Source organism: Tenrec ecaudatus, chromosome 2, assembly GCF_050624435.1.
Source record: "Tenrec ecaudatus isolate mTenEca1 chromosome 2, mTenEca1.hap1, whole genome shotgun sequence".
Classification (NCBI taxonomy): Eukaryota; Metazoa; Chordata; class Mammalia; order Afrosoricida; family Tenrecidae; genus Tenrec; species Tenrec ecaudatus.
This window is the reverse complement of record NC_134531.1, coordinates 51,747,381-51,767,795: the sequence shown is the minus strand read 5'-3', so window position 1 is coordinate 51,767,795 and position 20,415 is coordinate 51,747,381. Positions and strand designations below refer to the sequence as shown.

Genomic DNA, 20,415 nt, shown 5'->3' with positions numbered 1-20,415 from the left:
GGAAACTTTGCTTTCACAGTTCTAGATCTTTATTTCAAACAATGGCACATAGGGAAACATTCATGTATAAATCAGAGCCTTATTATATTCAGATACCTTTAAGTAAAATATGGAAGAGTGTGCGTGTGCAAGATAATAGAGAATATAATTTTTGATCCAAGATGAAAGTACTGAAAAGAAAAAAAATTAAAGGGCAACTAAAAGGATAATGTGAATAAAATAAAACAGTTATTGGTAAAGATCTATGGTTCAAATCCAAACCAGGCTTTTTTCTAAAGTTTTATTGGAACATAGCTACCCTTATTTGCTTATGCATTGTTTGTCTATTTCTTGTTCCTGCTGCAATGGCAGAAGTGAATACACCTACTCCTCACTAAATGACTACCTTGTTATCCAATGTTTCACATTCACTGCACTAGTAAAAATAATGTACTCCAACTATTTTGTGCATTGTCCATGTACGTCTGGGAGTAACAAATGCTGAGGGTGCTAGACCAGAGCACTGGCCATCAGAAGCGTATGTATCACTTTGGCTGGAACATGAGTCTCAGTGAGTTGACAGTTATATAACAATATAATTTGGATAATGTAGCTAGCCATCCTTCACTTTGTGATCTGATGTGGCCATCAATTTGGGTATAGCTGATTTTCACATTACTTAGTCTCTGGAACCTGACTATATAAATAAGTAAGCAGTGGGGGGAGTTGCAACAGAGACCGCTGACCCACCAAACCAAAACCAAATTCGCTGCCATGGAGTCCATTCTAACTCATGACAACCCTGTAGGACAGAGTAGAACTGCCCTGGTGGGTTTCCAAGACGGTAACTCCATGAGTAGCACACCAGCAACCTCACTGACTTTCAACTGCTTTTTGATGTGCATTTCTTTCCAGAGCTTGGGATTTATTTATTAGTCTTGTATCATTAGTTGATTTCTAATAGTTTATGCAATTTACAAAACAGATTGTTACTGGTTGATATATTTTGGTTCAGATTCCTCATGAAGATACATCATATACTCGAGATTCATTCACAATCCAGGACCTTAGACCTTACACAGAGTACGTATTTAGGATTCGTTGTAGAAAAGCCGATGGCGAGGGATTCTGGAGTGACTGGAGTGAAGAAGCCAGGGGGATCACTTATGAAGCGAGTAAGTAAATTAAGTCCATGAAGAAATAAAGTTGCTAGAATGGTCGTTGGGAACTATCAGTGGTACGCCTGGTCATCTTCTGGCCATATCATTTTTTAGGTGTTTTATGTATCTTATTGCGTTATTTACACAGAAAATTCATTTCCCATTTAATAACTTGTGCACAATTTGTTGTGTCATTGGTCACTGTCTCCCACTTTTCACTCATTGCCTTGCCCTCATGGCCCTTTATCATCGTGGTTTCCCTGGATTATGTTGTGCTGACTTCTTCCTTCTTGTGTGTTCACTTTCCCTTTACTCGAATTAACATGCTTGTTATCCAGTACATGACTACCCTTCCTTTCTTCTCCCATCCCTGGTAACAATCAAAGAATCTTGCCCTCTGTGTGTCCACCTACTGTTGGATTTTTATAAAGCTAGCATTGTTCGGTACTCAGCATAGTGTCCTCCAGATTCTTCCATGGAATGTTTCCCAGGCTCATGTTTCTTGTTGGTGGTGAATAGTATCCCATAGTATGTTTGTACCACAATTTGTCTATACATTTAGCCTTTGTTGGCTATCTTTTTCCTAGTGTGAATTATACTGCATTGAACTTCGGTGTGCCATGTCGGTGTGCCATGTCTGTAGCACTGCTCTAGGTGTTGAAGTTTCCCTTGTAATTTAGAGATAAGACCTTTGTCAGATAAGTTGTTCCCAAAAATGTGTTCTCAGCCTATGGGGTCTCTTTGTATTCTTTGAGGAAGCTCTGTTGGTGAGCAGATATATGTCATTTTTAGAGCATTGAATTTAGTTTATCTTTTGGGGTATTTTTAGTTATGTTTGTAGTGTATCTATGCCATAGATTAGGACTCCTGGATTTCTACCTATGTTATTATCTTCTTCTACAAATTTTCATTTTAGGTTTGACATTTTAGCTTATATTTATGGATCCTGTTTCATTTTTCTACAAATGGATACTTTGTTTTGCCAGCACCATTTGTTACACTTTTTCTTTTACTTGAATCAACTTTGATATTATAGAAATTTTAAAAATTTAATTAATAGTATTTTTCTCTTTTTTTAATTTGTATTTTATTGGGGGCTCATACAACTCTTATCACAATCCATATATCCATCCATTGTGTCAAGCACATTTGTACATTTGTTGCCATCATCATTTTCAAAACATTTTTTTTCTACTTGAGCCCTTGATATCAACTCCTCATTTTTTACCCTCCCTTCCTTACCCTGCCTCCCTCATGAGCCCTTGATAATTTATAAATTATTATTATTATTTTGTCATGTCTTACATTGACCCATGATAGCTCCCTTCACCTAGTTTTCTGTTGTCCATCCCCCTGAGAGGGGGAGGGGTAATAGCTAGATCATTGTGATTGGTTAGTTAAATTAGTAGTATTTAGCACTTTACCTTTTTCAGAGATTTTTTTTTGCATGGTTGCTGATTATTGCAAAAATTTGGAGTTTTTTTAAACTGTGTTAATCATGTATGTAACAACACATTTGACATTTCAAACTCTTTATAGTTCCATAAATTAGTGTTCACTATATCCTATTATCCTAAATCACCCCACTATAGAATAGTGAACTTATATTTCATTTATCCTGCTTGTTTTATATTCTTACATAGTATACATTTTGGGTAGGAACTCTGGTGTCTTAGTAGTTATGCTTTGGGCTGCTAACTGCAAGGTCAGCAGTTCAAAACTTCCGGTCACTCTTCGGGAGAAAGACGGGACTTTTCTACTCATAAAGTAGCAAGTTCCTTGCCTCAGAAACTCGCAGGGGCATTTCTTCCTGTCCTATAGGGTAGTTATAAGTTTGAATCAACTCATTTAGCAATGAGTTTGCTTTTATACATTTTGGGGGCTTTTAGCATTTAATTATATGACATCAATTTGAACTTTTCAGCCCAAGAAACTAATGATGCATATTATAGTTATGTAAATGCTTGCTAGGTTGAGGTTAGAAAAACTAGAGAACAATCTAAACCTTCAAGATACTGCCCTCAGGAAAACTCAAGTGTACATTCTGTAATGGGAAAATGCTGTTATAAGGAGTTAGCTACTCACTGCTATTGAAAGGCATGAATATTAAGAACAGAGTAGGATTTTTTATTTTACAATGAGAAACTTTTTATTTTAAAAAGTGTGTGTGTGTGTTTTGGTTTTTTAGGACCATCTAAGGAGCCAGCGTTCTGGTATAAGATAGATCCATCCCATACTCATGGCTACAGATCTGTAAAACTTATATGGCAGGTAAATAAATAATACATATGTTTATATTCTTTTATCTCATACAATCTATTTTTATATGACATGAGTGAAAGTCCCCCAAAACTTAGATTTTATTTAATATAAGCAAAAGCTCTTGCTAACTGTCTTTAATAACAAGTTTGTAGAAGTCACGTGCATACTGCTTACTAGGTTTTAGAAAAGTGTAAGTTACATAAGAAGTATGGTTTTTGTATTTTATTGAATTTTCCGTAGTACCGCATAGGAAAGAAATTTCGATTATTCTTGTACTCCTCAAGAAATACAAGATATATGCTGATAATAGGAAATATAAAATTGTTCCATATTCCATTAATGTGTTACCATGTATACTCGTGTATAAGCTGAGTTTTTGGACACATTTTTAATGCAGTTTTTGTGATAAAATTAGGTGCCACGGGTGATATTCGGGTTGGCTTATACTCGATGTGGTATTTTTAAATCATAACGAGGAGTTAGAAATGTTCAGGAAATATAAAAAAGTAGGCCCACGTTCACAGTGCAAAATTGTATATGAGAAATTAGAACTAAAAGTAGCAGAATGACACTTCTCTTTTATTTGAGGTCATGCTTCTTCTGTCCTTTATTCAGAGTGAAGTACTTTCGCTTTAGTTATCCAGTTAGAAGTGAGGTTGCCAGTCCCTTCTATTTAAACACTTAAGGACTTAGCATGTTTAATGACAAGCTTAATGAAAACAAAGGAAAGCTGGTTAACTTTGTTCAAGGTTAACAGAATAAAAATTTTAAAATTGTAATGTGCGCTATCTTACTACAGACATTGCCTCCTTTTGAAGCCAATGGAAAAATCTTGGATTATGAAGTGACCCTTACAAGATGGAAGTCTCACCCTCAGGTTTACAAAGTTAATGACACACAGCTGCGAGTAAACCTGACAAACGACCGCTATACAGCAGCTCTGACAGCACGGAATTTGGCTGGCCACTCCGACGCTTCTCTCTTAACTGTCCCTGCTTGTGGCTTCCAAGGTTTGTGTGTGTGAAGGAACCTTGCTCAAAGGTGGGAAAAATTAATTAGGTATCGGTAGGACAGGGGGAGGGGAGGAGTCATCTAAGACTATTCTTTTGCATCACAAGTCAATTAGCAGCCAAAGACTCTGAACACACTGTGGCTCACTTACAGAAGGATGCTTAATTTTGTTTAGCACATTTCTGATGTTACCACAACACGTTTTAATATTTTAAAGATATTGGTAATCCACCTGACTTAAATATATTTCCCTGTAGCTTTCAAAGAAGAAAAGTTTGCCATTACAAACTTACATAAAATATTTGAAGAGTTTGGGAAAAAGAAGAAAATTAGTTAGAATAAGTTATCCTGATTATATGTAAATTATAATAAATTGGCTTCATTTATGGGAACAAATATTATATGCCAAAAACAAAATTGATAGATCAATCACATGATAATGGAAATAACAATGAACTACCAAAATGGAATGTTTAAATATTCGCTATGATCCTTATTTGTACTTTTGTTTAAAGCTTTTCAACCTGTAGCGGATCTAAAGGCATTCCCCAAAGATAACAAGCTTTGGGTTGAATGGACTCCTCCTGATGGGTCTGTAAAGAAATATATCCTCGAGTGGTGTGTGTGGTCAGATAAACCACCCTGTACCCCAGACTGGCAACAAGAAGACGGTGCTGTGCACCTCACATATATAAGAGGTAAACTTAGAAAAATGATGTAAACAGATCTTTCTTTTATATATGCTTTCCTGGCTCTTAGATACTGTAGTCCATTGAATATCCCTGTAGTAAGTAAGTAGCACAGTGTTACATACTACACATGTGACTGTCAAGTCACACTTGCCCTATCTGAACTGTAGGGTGTCTTCATGGATAAAACGGCCTATTATGTTTAATTTTCCTTTTATAACTCAATAGTTTGATCATTAGTGTGATGCTCCAAAACTATAACTGTAAGGTCATCTACATTCTGTTTTTTAACTGGCTGTATGTCTTCTCTGTATCTAATGTCTTCATTTTTCTGATGAGAAAGTAGTTTCTTTGAGCACTTGGACAACTTGTTCAGCATCTTATCACTACTGAATAGAGGGAGCAAAACTAAAGCTCAGTTTTGGAAGAGCTAGGAAAGAAACAAATGATATTATAGAGCTCTATATTGGATTACTCTGTTTTAAAAGTACTTCAGTCTACAAGTGGGTATCCCCCCTCCAAAACAGAAAAAAAGCTCTATTGCCAAGTGAGCATCAAGCAACTCACTCTGAGCTATTGTGCCCAGTGGCATCCCCTTGGAAGGTTCCCTCTGGTGAAAGCAGGGTTTTTTTTGATGGCTGATTTAAGAAAACCGCATGCGGCTGTGAGATTTTGTTGCCTGCTCCGAAAAAAATTCAGAAAACCTTTTGTGAAGTTGAACACAGCTTATAAGGACAGCTCTATGGGAAAAACTCAAGTGTATGAGTGGTTTTCTCATTTCAAAAAAAGACAAAATGTCGATTGATGACAAACCTTGTTCTGGATGCCCATCAACTTCCTGAATGGACGAAAATGTTGATTTATAATGCATTTGCAGTTCATTCCACCAGGTCAGACTGTTAATCAAGCTTTCTATTTAGAGGTTCTGAAAAGATAGCATAACACTGCGACAAAAAAAGGCCTGATTTCTGGCAGATAGGGGACTGTTTTTTCCACCACAACAATATACCTGCTCACGTAGCCATCTCAGTGTTCCAGTTTTTTTTTGCAAAAAACCAGCATGCCTCTCTTGCCCCACTCACTTTACTTACCTAACTTTGCTCCATGCAACTTCTTTGTGTTTCCACAAATGAAGAGGGACATGAAAGGACAGAGATTTGATGACATTAGAAGAGGTGGAAAAAAACACAACAAGGTAGATGCTGTCAGTCATCCCAACAGATGAGTTTGAAAAATGTTTCCAAGAATGGAATCGCAGATTTGACAAATTAATTAAGTGTAATGGAGAGTACTTTGAATGTGATATGGTTGTTTTGTATTAAAAAAATTAAATACATAGCTTTGGGAAAAAATCTGTTTTGTTGGGGGTGCCCCCTCATATCACTCACTGTGCCATATTGTGGTGGTTTGCATGTTGCATGCACCGGAATAGCGTCACATTCATCATAAGACCATGTCAAGATCTAACCTGAAGCCTGGTGCCGCTCATGATACAGTAATACGCCTTTAAGGAAGACCGGCTAATATTACTATTACTCAAGATTATGCACTAATAATTAGAATGTGAAAGTTAGAACAAAAGAAATATTGGTATTTAGAAAAATGGCCTGGGTGATTAAAACAACATTGAGATATCATGATAGAATTTTACGAGACCAATGAGTTAATCATTACAAATATCCCTTTCAAAAGTACAATGGGAACTATACACAGGAAACTCCCTAGATGGGCTACACAAGAATCAAATGGACTCTGTCTATTGAAACAGATGATAGAAAACCTCTATATATCAGTCAGTCATAGCAAGGCCTGGGGCCAGCTGTGGAACAGACCCTCAATTGCTCTTATGCAAGTTGGAGAGTGAAATTACAACCTTGATCATTTTTCACCTCAGTTTACAAACAATCTCAAGAATAGGTTGAATATTGAATACTACGGACCAGAGGAGTCAGACATTATAAACATATACCTGAAGAAAGCAAACAAGTCATTCAAAAGACAGGAGAGAAAGAAAGGCCTAAAGTCGTTGATACTTGCTCTTGATTATTAGCTACAATGAAAAATAATGTGAAACATCTAAACATCCAACTCTATAATTAATGTAAAAAATTATTTAAAAAATCAAAAGGAAAAACAAGCTCGACATTCCTTAAGCTGAAATAACTGGACAGGTGGGTTGACACATTGGCTAGAACAATGAACTCACCCAACAAGGGAGGCTGTCGCCGGAACCGGGCGACATTTATTTCTGTTGTGTTTGGTCACTGGTCCATTTACATTTATATTAATAGCTCATTAATTACATTTCATTTCACACCAGCTAAAGAAAGTCCTATAAGTTTCATCCATCTGTGTTATTAAGGCCAAGTCTACTTTGAGGAGACAATCAGACAATGTGCTGGGTTTTTTTCAGAAGTTGATCAGCAGGTCTTCCTTAGTCTGGAAGTGCCACTGAAATCTGTTGACCATGGGTGAGCTGCTGGCAGTTGGAAAGTGGTGGCTTAGCTTCTATCATCAGAGTAGCATTTAAGCCCCCACGGGGCAACAAACTGACAAAACAATGGCGACTTCTTGGCCCTCTGTTAGTCTGTGCTTTTTGTAAGTCTCATTGGTGGTATCTGCTTTATTAAACTATTTTCTGATAACTATGTATGTTTTTTGAATTGTCAAACTATAAGGCTAATTATATAAATTCTGACTACAAATGAAACCCTTATTTGTATTAATAATATTTAAATAGTCTGTCTTTTATCTACTATATTGGCAATAAAATAACCTGGTTTTTTTTTAATAACATGTTTTATAAACAGTTTTACTCAGTGTAGTTCGAATCTATTGTATAAGAGTAAATTATAAATATTGACAGTGGAACAACAAACAACTTTCATTTTGGAAACTAAATATGTTACCTACTCTGCTTACTTTAGGAAACCTCATGAAAAGCAAATGTTATTTGGTGACAGTGACTCCGGTATATGGTGATGGCCCAGGAACCCCTGAATCAATAAGGGCCTACCTTAAACAAGCTGGTAAGCTCAGACTTCCTCTGGGAAATTATTTCAATTTTATAAAAAGATATGTCATGGTCATATAGTTTTAAGATAAGGGAATTTCACTAAACTGCAATGGTTTTCAGTTAGCAAATACATTTATTTCATTACAGCACCTTCCAGAGGACCTACTGTTCGGACAAAGAAAGTGGGAAAAAATGAAGCCGTCTTAGAATGGGATGAACTTCCTGTTGATGATCAAAATGGATTTATCAGGAATTATACTATACTTTATAAAACTGCCTTGGGAAATGAAACTGGTAATAAGACCATATCAGTTATGAAGATTCACATTTTTGTCCGATTTTAAATATTAGTTTGACTCTTTACCTTTTTATGTTACACTTCTTGGTGTGTAGTATATTTTCCTCAGAAAAGAGTCACCTGAGATTATGCCTCATGGCTACGTTAATGATCTAATTAATGAAACACTGCTTCGTGCTTATAAGAAAATAACACTGTCTTACAGTTACGAAAGTAGTTTTCTTTCTAGTAAAATATTTGCATTTCCTTTGAATACTTTTATAATTTCAATTCTCTTCTATCACACTGCCCCTGTGGGTTTCCAAGACTGTAACTCTTTACAGTTGTAGAATGCCCCATCGATCTCCTGTGGAGCGGCTGGAGGTGTTGAACTACTGATTTTGACACTAGCCGGCCAGTGTGTAACCACTACACGCGTAGTACAAATGAAACAAAACGTGGAATGGTTGAGAAAAACTTGCTTGCTTTTTTCTTCCAGCCGTGAATGTGGATTCTTCCCACACAGAATATACACTGTCTTCTTTGACGAGTGATACACTGTACATGGTGCGCATGGCAGCATATACCGATGAAGGTGGAATGTATGGTCCTGACTTCACTTTTACTACTCCAAAGTTTGGTAAGGAATAACATGCTTTGTGATCTTTCTCTTTTTAACAAAACGCAGCCAGACTAGGCAGTTGGTCTCTCTTCTCTAAGAGGAAGAAGAGTCAGAAAAAAATAAGAGGATGCAGAATGTGTGGGTCATTGTTTCACACACTTTTTTCTCCTTTTCCCACGAGACCAAAACTGAATGATTCCCCACTGTCATTATTGAAGCTTTACTCAAGCTTCTAAAGAAAGAATCCTGATCAGAATTGGGGGAAATGCGGAACATCATTAAGAAGGTTTTGGGCTGCAGAACTATTGGAGCCATGGATGTTGAAGGAACTCCTTAAACCTGAAATCAAATAGCAGTGCAGCCTAACTAGTAACCTAATCAATATGCTCTCTGAAGGTAATATGTATGTGAGATCAAACTGACAGCTCACTCACTGCTATTGAGTCGATTCCAACTTAGAGTGATTGTGCTAGCTACCTAATCTCTTGGCAGCTTGAAGATATATAAAAGCGTAGAGCGGTGGAGTTTAATCTGTCAATCAGGTTGGAGCCTGATGACCTCACCTGACAGTGTAACCCAGACACATACCTCTCTGGAAGCCTTCCTGCTTGCGGGTCACCCTGAGAGCTGCTGGAGCCCTGCCATGTTTTCCACTGACTTTGGATCCACGAGACTTTTCACACACTGGCCTGTGATACTCTGCATCAGTGCATGTGGTTGCGTGAATCTGATGAGTGACTTAGACTTACAGACTTGAGTTAGACTAGGCTGGGATCCTTTCCTGATATATAAGTATTCCTTGATATAAAGCTCTTCTTTACACATATATGAGTGTCACTGAATTTGTTTCTCTAGTCCACCAAGCCTAACACAATGACTCTACAGGACAGGGTAGAACTGCCCCTGTGAGTTTCCCAGGCTGTAACTTTAAGGGAGTAGAAAGCCCATCTTTGTCCTGTGGAATGGCTGGTGGTTCCTTACAGCTCACCTGCGGGTCACAGCCCAACTTATAACCACTATACCACCAAGACTCCTCCAAATTGTCAACAGCAACTCTCACAAGACTAGCTAGACAGGAACCTTGGGGGGGACAGTGAGTTGAGCTTGTCAGAGGAGGAGGAACAACTCAGTAAAGCAGTGGGAATGGCTGTACAGTGTAATCCATGCCACTGAATTATACATGTTGAAACAGTGAAATGGTCTTAACAACGTAACAACAAAAATAGTTGTATAGCCCATTCTGTTCAGTACTCATCTGTCCTGCTAGAGTTTCTCTAGAATGAAGGTTAGAATTCAGAAATAAACTGTTGCTATGATTTCACTGAGTATACATCATAGCTGTGACAAATGGCTAGGTTTAGAAGCTCTAACCTACCAGGTCATATAATTTCTTCACTAAGTAGAATTAATTTTATTCTCAACCAGCATTAATTTTAGGCCTACTGGTGGCTTAGTGGTTATGTGTTGGGCTGCGATCCACAAGGTGAGCAGTCAGAAACCACCAGCTGCTGCTCCATGGGAGAAAGGCAGGGCTTTCTTCTCCCATAAAGAGTTACAGCCTTGGAAGCTCACCGACGCAGTCATACCCTGACCTGTAGGGTCACCGTGAGTCAGCATTGACTCAGTGGCAGAGTTTGGCTTTATTGGATAGGGGAAGGATGGAGCAGGGCTAGGGTGAGCTTTACTAAGAAGGTAGAAGAGTACCAAGAGGATAGCATTTCATGCTTTCTCCCATAACCTGACAGGGAAGTTATATCATTTCTTTTCAGCATGTGTGTCAACAATGTTTGCCCATCTCACTTTCTGTTTTTAGCTCAAGGAGAAATTGAAGCCATCGTTGTGCCTGTTTGCTTAGCATTCCTATTGACAACTCTTCTGGGAGTATTACTTTGCTTTAATAAGCGAGACTTGTAAGTATGGGTATTTTTCAGCCTTGAGTACATATAATGGAGTTTTGATCATTATATGCACATGCATTGCACTACAATCATATAGAACATTTACATGATTCTGAAATGTTCCCCCACGTCACTTTCAGTGTTTTGACTTGTAAAGGGATGGGGTGGGGACACTCGATGGGACCTATTACAACAATAATACACTCACCTAACCCTGCCTCCAGACAATCACTGAACTGCCTTTTGTTAACTGTAGTACTTTCTTTTTTCTATAATTTCATATAAAAGGAATTAAACATCTTGCACTTAGCATAGTAATTCATTGTTGTTTATATTCATATTTTCTCTTTCATTGCTGAATAGTCTTTTATAACATGAATTTTTATATGGCATATGAGTTATTTATTTAACAGTGTTATTGACATAATTCACATGCCATACAACTAAATGGTTTAAGTTATTATTTAAGTTATACAATCACCAAATCAATGTTAGAACATTTTTTTATTCTTATGCTCATTATTATTAACTTGCCATTTCCCTCCATCCTCCCCTGCTATAACCCTAAGAAACTTAATAACTCTTTACTGTCCCTAGGTTTATGTATCCTGAGTTTAATTTACAGAAAATTAAAGAAGACCAAAAAAACAAAACAGACACCATCAGAACAAAAACAGAAAATTTTCAATCCAAAAGGAAGCAAAAAATAATAAAATAAAAACTAGAACAAAATTTTAAATAGATCAACAGAGAAAGCATAAAATATAATTTTTATAGATTTATACTTCAGACACTCCAAATTCCAAGTCCAAATAGATGTTTGCAGCTATTTCCTATTTTGTGTCATGCCCCATCGGTAAATAAAGGTGCTGAAGGGTAGCTCTGTCCACGTCATTATGGCCAACTCTACTTTGAGATGGCAGTTATTCCTCAGTCATATTTTGAGTGCCTTCCAGCCTGAGAGACTCATCTTCTGGCACTGTCAGCTGACAGTGTTCTGATGCTACTCATAAGATTGTCAGTGGCTTAATTCCTCAGCTGTGGACTGCCTGTTACTTCTTTGTAGTCTGTTCTTACCTAGAAGCTGTGCTGAAACCTGGTTGCTGTGGGTGACCCTGCTGGTGTTTGAAATACTGGTCACATAACTTCCACCATCACAGCACCATGCAAGCCACCACAGACAGTATGCAAGCCAACGCCAAAGCAAACACTGCCATGGAGTCAATTGTCAACTCATTGACTCTATGGGACAGGGCAGAACTGCTCCTAGGACTTCCTAAGACTTAACTCTTTATGGTATGGAAAGTCCCAGCTTCCTCCCACTATTCATCTCTGGTGGTTTCCTACTGCTGCTAGTGACCCGACACATAACCACTAAAGCCACCCCAGAGAGCGTACATTTGGAGGAGCTAATTTGCAGGAGTTATCTATAGACAACAGTGGAAACCCCAAATCCATTTACAGCATCCTCATGTACTTGAAGCCTCCAGGGAATCCCTCCGACCATTGATCGGGGATGCGAACGGCCTTGCTATCAGAACGTGCATTGGAGCGTGGACTGATGCAGATGCAGTCAGCTTAAACTTTCACACCTATCATCTCTCCCTTTAACTCATTCTTAGGTTGCCCTAGTTTTTATTTAACTTTCTGTTCAATTAAATTTGTTTTATTTTGTTAGTGGGTTTTTTTTTGGGGGGGGTGTTGTTTTGTTTTTGTATGTTTTTCTTTATATGAAATCCAGCACAGATAAATCTGTAAAGACAGTAATAGGATTAATGGTTTCTTGGGATTATAGCAAAGGAGCTTGCGGGAAATGGGGAGCTAATAATGAGTATAAGAAAAAAATGTTCTAAAATTGCTAGTGGTAGTGATTGTACAACTTTTTTGTACAACTTAAAAAATATATTTAAACTATTGAATTGTGTGATACATGAATTACATGTAGATAAAATTATTTTAAAGTTTAGGTAATGGATATCTTGAATGATTTGCATATGTTGACTGTTTCTTCCCTCTCTAAAAAACATCAAATTTGTTATATTTTATTTGTTTCAATAAAATGTTGCAATGATAAAATGCTATCTAAATCTTCACTGCAAATTTATCTTTTAAAATAGGATTTTGGCACATGAGAGTATAACAACTGTTTTGTGGCCTTGAGATTAGAGATAAGATAATTATATTTACTTTTCTAACAAGATTCTATTTCAGATTTTTTTAATTGAATGCTTATTATTAGCTGTAGCCTTAACAGTTTTTATTTCTGAATGTATTAAAATCATTATGCAGTTACAACAGTATTTTTTGTTGGTGCCAATAAAAGTAATTTTTAATCTTTGGAGCAGTGTAGTTATTTCTCATTGATTAACTGGTTTGGGTCATACATTCTTAGGTGATTGTGTTTAGAAATAGAGACCCTTATTTTGACATGTGGTTCTTTATGCCATATTTCTTTTCTCTCCAGGATTAAAAAGCATATCTGGCCCAATGTTCCAGACCCTTCAAAGAGCCATATTGCCCAGTGGTCTCCTCACACCCCTCCAAGGGTAAGACACAGTGATTCTGAGTTATCTGTGACGTCAAGGCTCATTAGCACTCGTGTGTGTAACTTAACCAAAAGATTATCAGCGTAAATTGGAAAACAAATAGACTCTTCAATGAATTTACACAAATACCTACACATTCTAGGGATTTATTGTCCTCATAAATGTGGATTTTGATATTAAAGATTAAATTTTTAAAATATGTGATAGAATTTGAAAATAGAAAAATTTAGCGTGAAAGATATTTTGAGTTTAATGCATCTACTATTTTAATATGGATATGGAGTGATTTCAGGAAACACAAGCGTCTTTAACAGATGTTAATATGTTAAAAAGGGAAATGATTTTTTAAAAGATCCTTAAATTGCACTAACGTCAAAGTGTATACTTTCATATTCTACAATCTGTTTGTGCAAGTTTGTTTTTTCTGATGTATCTTATATTTAATTCAGTTCATACTAGACTCTCTACTCATTTACCTTTGCTTTTGAAAAGCTATTTGTAGCCACGAGTTTATCATAATAGGCTTGGGGAGTTCTGGAGAATAGAGCCCGAGTATACTTGTTAGCTTGATTTCAGTGTTTGCGGGGCAGGTGGAGAGCAGTGAGCCGGTGATATTTAGTTGTTGCTGTGGCTTTAAACTAGATGAGGTGCTTCATGAAGTTTGTGGGGGAAAGAGTTCTCATGTTTGTGAAACAGCATAAATATATGCAGTAGCTAATAATGCATTTCCTCTCTTTCTTAGCACAATTTTAATTCAAAAGAGCAAATGTTTCCAGATAACAATTTCACTGATGTGAGTGTTGTGGAAATAGAAGCAAATGTCAAAAAGCCTTTGCCAGAAGATCTGAAATCATTGGACCTTTTTAAGAAGGAAAAAATTAGCACCGAGGGACACAGCAGTGGCATTGGAGGGTCTTCGTGCATGTCATCCTCTAGGCCCAGCATTTCCAGCAGTGATGAGAATGAATCTGCACAGACCACTTCCAGCAACGTCCAGTACTCCACTGTGGTCCATAGTGGCTATCGGCACCAGGTTCCATCGGTTCAAGTCTTCTCAAGATCTGAGTCTACCCAGCCCTTGTTAGATTCAGAGGAGCGGCCAGAAGACCTACAGGTAGCAGATAACATAGACAGCGGTGATGATGTATTGCCCAGGCAGCAGTATTTCAAACAAAACTGCCATCAGCCTGAAACCTGCCAAGATGTTCCACATATTGAAAGGTCAGAGCAAGCTTCACTCACTGAGGAAGATTTTGTCAGATTTAAACAGCAGCCAATTCCAGACCATATTTCACAGCCCCGTGGCTCTGGGCAAATAAAAGTGTTTCAGGAAGTTGCTACAGCAGATGTTTTTGGTTTAGGTACTCAAGGAGAAGCAGAGAAATTGGGGATGGATGAAGGAATGCCAAAAAGTTACTTACCACAGACTGTACGACAAGGGGGCTATGTGCCTCAGTGAAATACTGTTCCTGCCACCACGCCAGGAGGGGCCGTAAGACAACGCTGAAAATACTTTATCTGTCATTTCAGATGAAAGCAACACCCACTCACTGAAGATAATCACTTCTCTCAAGGACAGAAAGTACACTGTGCGCTTGCTCACGTGGACTGTTCCCATTCCAGACTTTCTAGGATTACTTTAAGCACTACACAAACGGACTTCGTCCCCTGAATAGCTGAATGACTTTGGGCTGTTTCAGGACGTTTGCACTGAAGAAAGTGGAAAGATTGCCTTTTTGTTTTGCTACATAGAAAACAGAATCATTAAGTCATAAGCAGCAGAATACTTAGTGATTACAGCCATATGTATTTTGCCGAATTTAATCATCAAGTAAAGGAATGGGGATATTTAATATAAAAAACTAAGGGAAAAAGGTCTAAAACCTTTAGGTTGGCAACATGATTTAAAAAGGATTTATAGTCTGAGCAACAACAACAAAATCTTGGCAGATTATAGAAATATTCCTTAAAATATTACATAATCATGATTTTTAAATTTTTCTCTATTTTTATTAGCCATGTCTTTCGGAACCCATTTTCACAAACTCAGCAGAGCACCCAGATCGAGAAATGAATTTCAGTAACTATCCTAAGAATTTTTTTAATCATTTGCCACTTCTAAAGGACTAAATGTAATATGTTTCTATGCAAAATTATTGACCCTTCCCACTAAAGCTTCTGTTAACAAAATCAGCATGTATTTGTAGCTTAAATGTGTTGGAGCCCGTAGCGAGCACAGTGCCATTACTGGCTGTACACCAGCCACAGGAGTGCCATAGACCCATCACAGGGCTCCTGTGCACGCCCTCCCTCCCTCCCTCACTCACTCACTCACTCACTCATCCGGAAGTGAATATATCACTCTTGGGGAGGGGGGAGGGGAAGGCACTCAACGACTTGCAGGAATGGGCTCCGGCATAGGAATAATTGTGAGGCTGGAACAAGACCAGGCAGTGCTTCACTCGGTTGTTTATTGGGTCGTTATGGGTCGGAGCTGGTTCAGTGGCGCCAAATAGCACTAATACGGAGCATACATCTTTGCCCTATAGAGAAAAGCAGTCCTGAAACTGATTTTAAACCCAGAATTATTTTCCTTGAGCATGTCTTAGAATAGCTCATGTTTTACTGCATGTATTTTAGCTAGGACAAGGAACAAATGTGGTTTATTTTTTTGAAAATGAGTCCACATGTAAGTTAGTACATTTGCTATTCTTTGAAACTTGAATATCCCCAAATGTTGTCATTGTTTAAAGTGATGGCAACACGGCAGAAAACAACCTCTTTCTGGGAAAACGATTCCACTGCTTCTGAAGTCCCCTTGGAGGCCCAAGGAAACTAACCCGGCATGTGTTGTGGGGTCTGTGATGGGCTGTCCTCACGTCTCACCTAAATCAGGGAAACTGCAAAAACTGCAGACTTCCTGCCCATCCAAAACTAAACGTTTGAACTTTTTTTGGTTTTTTAACACAAATCATACAGAATAGTTTGAGAACAAGCAAGGAGGAAACAGTCATTTCTCTGCTATGTTCTCCTCTGTTCTGGGCCTGATTGTTTTAGATCTGCCCTTCCCAGATAAGGAGTTTTGCCCCAGGAAGCCATCAGTGCCCCCCAGGGCTTCTTGTGAAGTTCAAGGTGAACAATGCTGAAGGTTATTCATGCCCACTTCTCAAAGGGATCATCTGAAATAGCTCTAGAATAGGCAAATAGCATTTTACAGGATTTTTTTTGATTACCTATACAGTGAACTCATTAAAATTACGACATCAATGTAACCAATTATAGAGTAGACTTCCCTAAGCTATTGTTAACTGAGCCAAGCAAGGAGGACTCCTTCTCCTGTCACAGGCCACCTAATTATTTGCATCTGATTTCATTCAGCCAGGCAGAATTTTAAACCACGTGTACACTAAACTGCAATTATATATATTTAATCTAAAAAACTGTTTGCATTTGAGAATACTAATGTTTTAGTAATGGTTTATTGAATAAAGTGTCCAAGTAGTAAGCTACTTAAAACTCCAAGTGAAATGTTAAAAGATAGACTTGGGTTATCTATTATACTGAGTGTATACTTTTTTGTAAATTAAGAAAACCAATAGCCATAAAGTGCAACTGGTTTCAGGTCAGCTCAAGTGTCAGAGGAGATATAAAGTAGCAAGCCGACAGCCTTATTCTCGGGACTGGTCTTCCCAGCATTTCCTTTTCAGTCCTCCTACACAGAACGAAGGCCCGTGGGAGACCGCCAGCCTTCCCTCAGCAGTGCTTTCTCATTCTCACTTTTCTGTTGAGTTGCAAGTAAAAAGTTAAAATTAAAAACATCCACAGCTAAATGTAAAAATGTCTTTTGAGTCAGTCTCTTTCCCCATCATATCTGCCATCAATATGTGTCCCCTTGTGCATGATGATGGTGATCCGGTATGCATTGTGTTAAGAAAGGGGAAGGGGCTCAGCGTGGGCCTTCCCCAGTCGCTAGTTCCCTCCAGCTGGTTCGTTTCAATGGGTTTCATATAAGCTGTTAGAGACGGTAAGAGTTCCTTTAAGGCGACAGTGATATCTCGGAGCCTTTATCCTGAATTTGTTTCAGTTGATAGCTGCATGTTTCAGATGCTGTTCCAGGGACACCAGCATGTACTGTGCTACAAAGAGGAGTTTCAAAGCTGGATCTGAACATTCTTTTGTCTTAATGTGTATGTATACTGAATAATATGCTCAAATTTGTAACTCAGTAGGACTACAATTGAATGATTGGTGTTTGGTGCATATGTCTATTTTACCCCTCTCTGTCCCATTTCCTCTTAAATATTGTACTTTAACGTCCACTCATTACTTTATTTTACCCCCACTTAAGCTCACTTCTTGGGAAGGCTCGTCTAAAACGTGTGTGTGTGTGTGTGTGTGTGTGTGTGTGTGTACCTTTGCAGTGAATTGCATGTACTAAATGTAATCATGACTCGTGTTTATGTTGTCACTACATATTATCGTAAATATTCTTTCATATATCAGGTTTAATCCTTCAAATTTAAGAAATAAATAATTATTCTTAATTTGTGTGTGTGATCCTCCATTTCACTGTCGATACTGTGATGGGTGAGGTAAGTTGAGTTGCTAACCACAAGGTCAGTAAGTCAAATCCCATGGCTGTTCTGCTGGAGAAAGATGAGGCTGTTTGCTCCTATAGAAGTCTGCAGTCTTATGTGTGGATTGTTATCAGAGCTGTAAGAGCCCCCAGTGAAACTATTTATAAATAATAAAAAGATTTTCAGTCTCGGGAAACCTCGGGAACAGCCTTACTCCGCCCTGTAGGGTCACATGGTGCGATGGTAGATAACACAGTAAATGTAAAAACACCTCAAGCTCTGTGCTATCGGGTTGATTCCAACTCATAGTGCCTCTGGAGGACAGCAGAACTGCCTCTGGGTTTCTGAGACAAGTTTCTGGGAGTAGAAAGCCTCATCATTCTCCTGATAACAGATACATGGCAAACAACTGCATGGTGACACAAAAATAAAAGTGAGGGGAGAGTGCTGGGCTATCTTGAGGGCTGAGCAGTCTGATGTGATGCCCCCCCACCCCTCCCAGCACCTGTGAGTGAGACCCCTTTCCCGACAAGTCCCCCAATGTTACTCTTCCTAATGGGCTCAGGGTCTAATGAATATGTACACATCTGGGTGCTGCCCTGGCAGTCATTGGTTTGCCTGGTAGTTTGACCGTAGGCAAATGCAGCTTGCTTATTGACTAGTGATTTTTTTGGTTCTCTAATTTATTTTCCATAAGCAGACACTATCGAGCCTTTACATGAATAGTCTGAAAGAGACGGTTTAAATAAAAAGGTACGCGGAAGCACTGAGACTGGTCCTAGAAAACGCAATGCTGCGTGAGTGTTTGAGGAAGAGACAGGCCGGCCCTGCCTTTCTCTACAGGTCAGAGTGGATCTGCTCATGTCCACTCGAGCCCACGGCACCAAGACTGCCTGCCCAGCACCGCGCCTGGGAAAAGACCCTCAGGAGAACCCAGGCTGAGTCGTGACTAGAAATTGCTTTCAAAGAAAACCAGATTGGGGTGCTCAGTAAAGACGGAGGCCAAGGATGCTCTTGCTGCCAGTGTGAGGGGTGTTCCCCACACAGTCAAGCCTCGCGCTTGTCCAGGTACAAGCAGCCATTTCCTATCTTTTAGTGGGGGCGTTGGCCTTGGTGGCGCAGTGGTTATGCGTTGGACTGTAATCCACATGGTCGATAATTCGAAGCCACCAGCATCTCCGGAGGAGAAAGACTGGGTTTTACACTCCTGCGAAGTTTCAGTCTCTCGGGAACCCACAGGGGACGCTGTTGGTCAGCATCGACTCGATGGCAGCACAAGGGGGCGAAATGTTGGTGCTGGTTGTATAAAGGTAAACAAGTACCAAATAACCAAATGCATAGTCACTGAGTCCATTTGCTCACAGTGACTCACCAGGACAGAGTAGAACTGCCCTTGTTGGGTTTCTGAGACTAACTCTTTTTCTTTCTTTTTTTTAAGACGCGCTTAACAGTATAAAAGCCACCTCTTTCTTCCTAAGAGAGGCTGATGTGTTTGAACTGCTGACCTTCCAACACAGAACCTCCTACACACAGGAGTGCCTATGGAGGGTCTATTTTGTGTTAAAGATTAATGTGCAAGCTGGACTGAATAACTTGTCCAGTGTCAGTCTGACAAAGAGCAAGTCGGGATTCTACCTTGACCTTCCTCCAAAGTGCCTACTCACCCAGTCCCAGTGTCCTGAGCAGCTTTTAGCGGAAGCTGGGACCACAACAAGCTTGTTTTGGAGGATCACACTGCTTTTAGCCCAGGCCTCTGGCTTTTCTGACTTTCTCTCCTGGGGCTTTGTCTCCCACCACTGCTGTGAGGTTGTCCTCAAGCTCCACCCCGCGTCCCCAAAGCATGGCCCCCAATGGAACCCACAACAGTGTTTTGGTTTGGGGTGGGTTTTTTTTTTAAGTTTTTATTGGCATATAATTCACTTATCATACAATACGATTGCTTAATCATATTTTAAAAAGGTATACAATCATCACCACAACTAATTTTAGAACATTTTCTTCTTTCTCAAACTTGTTAGATCCCATTTCTCCCTAACCACCCCTGCAATACCTTTAGCAGTTATTAATCTAGTTGTGCCTCTATAAATGTACCTGTCCTGGATTTCATGTACAGAAAAATTATACAAACACAAGAAGCAGAAAAGGCAACAGGGATGAAACGAGACAGGAAAAACCTGAATCGAAAATAAAGCAGAAAATGCTAAAAAAAAAATTTTTTTTTAAATGAGTCAAAAGGAAGATCAAGTAGTAGCGTGTTGCATTTTAACCTGACACCGTGGGCCATGATGCACTTTCCAGTGCTCTCTGTCCATAGCAAGGCTGTCCGCGCCCCTGGGCTATGGTCAGAGGGGATTCACCAGAGGCTTCATCCATGGGTG

General features: G+C 38.9%; 1 protein-coding gene across 1 annotated transcript in view; it reads left to right on the top strand.

The window, feature by feature from the left end:
• The window catches only part of IL6ST (interleukin 6 cytokine family signal transducer), a 42,896-nt gene extending 27,110 nt beyond the window's left edge, over positions 1-15,786 (top strand). The window contains exons 7-16 of the mRNA XM_075541047.1: positions 995-1,154; positions 3,328-3,410; positions 4,201-4,411; positions 4,928-5,110; positions 8,029-8,130; positions 8,265-8,411; positions 8,894-9,034; positions 10,830-10,926; positions 13,379-13,460; positions 14,203-15,786. Of these exons, the coding sequence (XP_075397162.1) occupies positions 995-1,154; positions 3,328-3,410; positions 4,201-4,411; positions 4,928-5,110; positions 8,029-8,130; positions 8,265-8,411; positions 8,894-9,034; positions 10,830-10,926; positions 13,379-13,460; positions 14,203-14,919 (1,923 nt within the window). The 3' untranslated portion in view covers positions 14,920-15,786. The remainder of the gene's footprint in view (positions 1-994; positions 1,155-3,327; positions 3,411-4,200; positions 4,412-4,927; positions 5,111-8,028; positions 8,131-8,264; positions 8,412-8,893; positions 9,035-10,829; positions 10,927-13,378; positions 13,461-14,202) is intronic.
• The last annotated feature ends 4,629 nt before the right edge of the window (positions 15,787-20,415 follow it).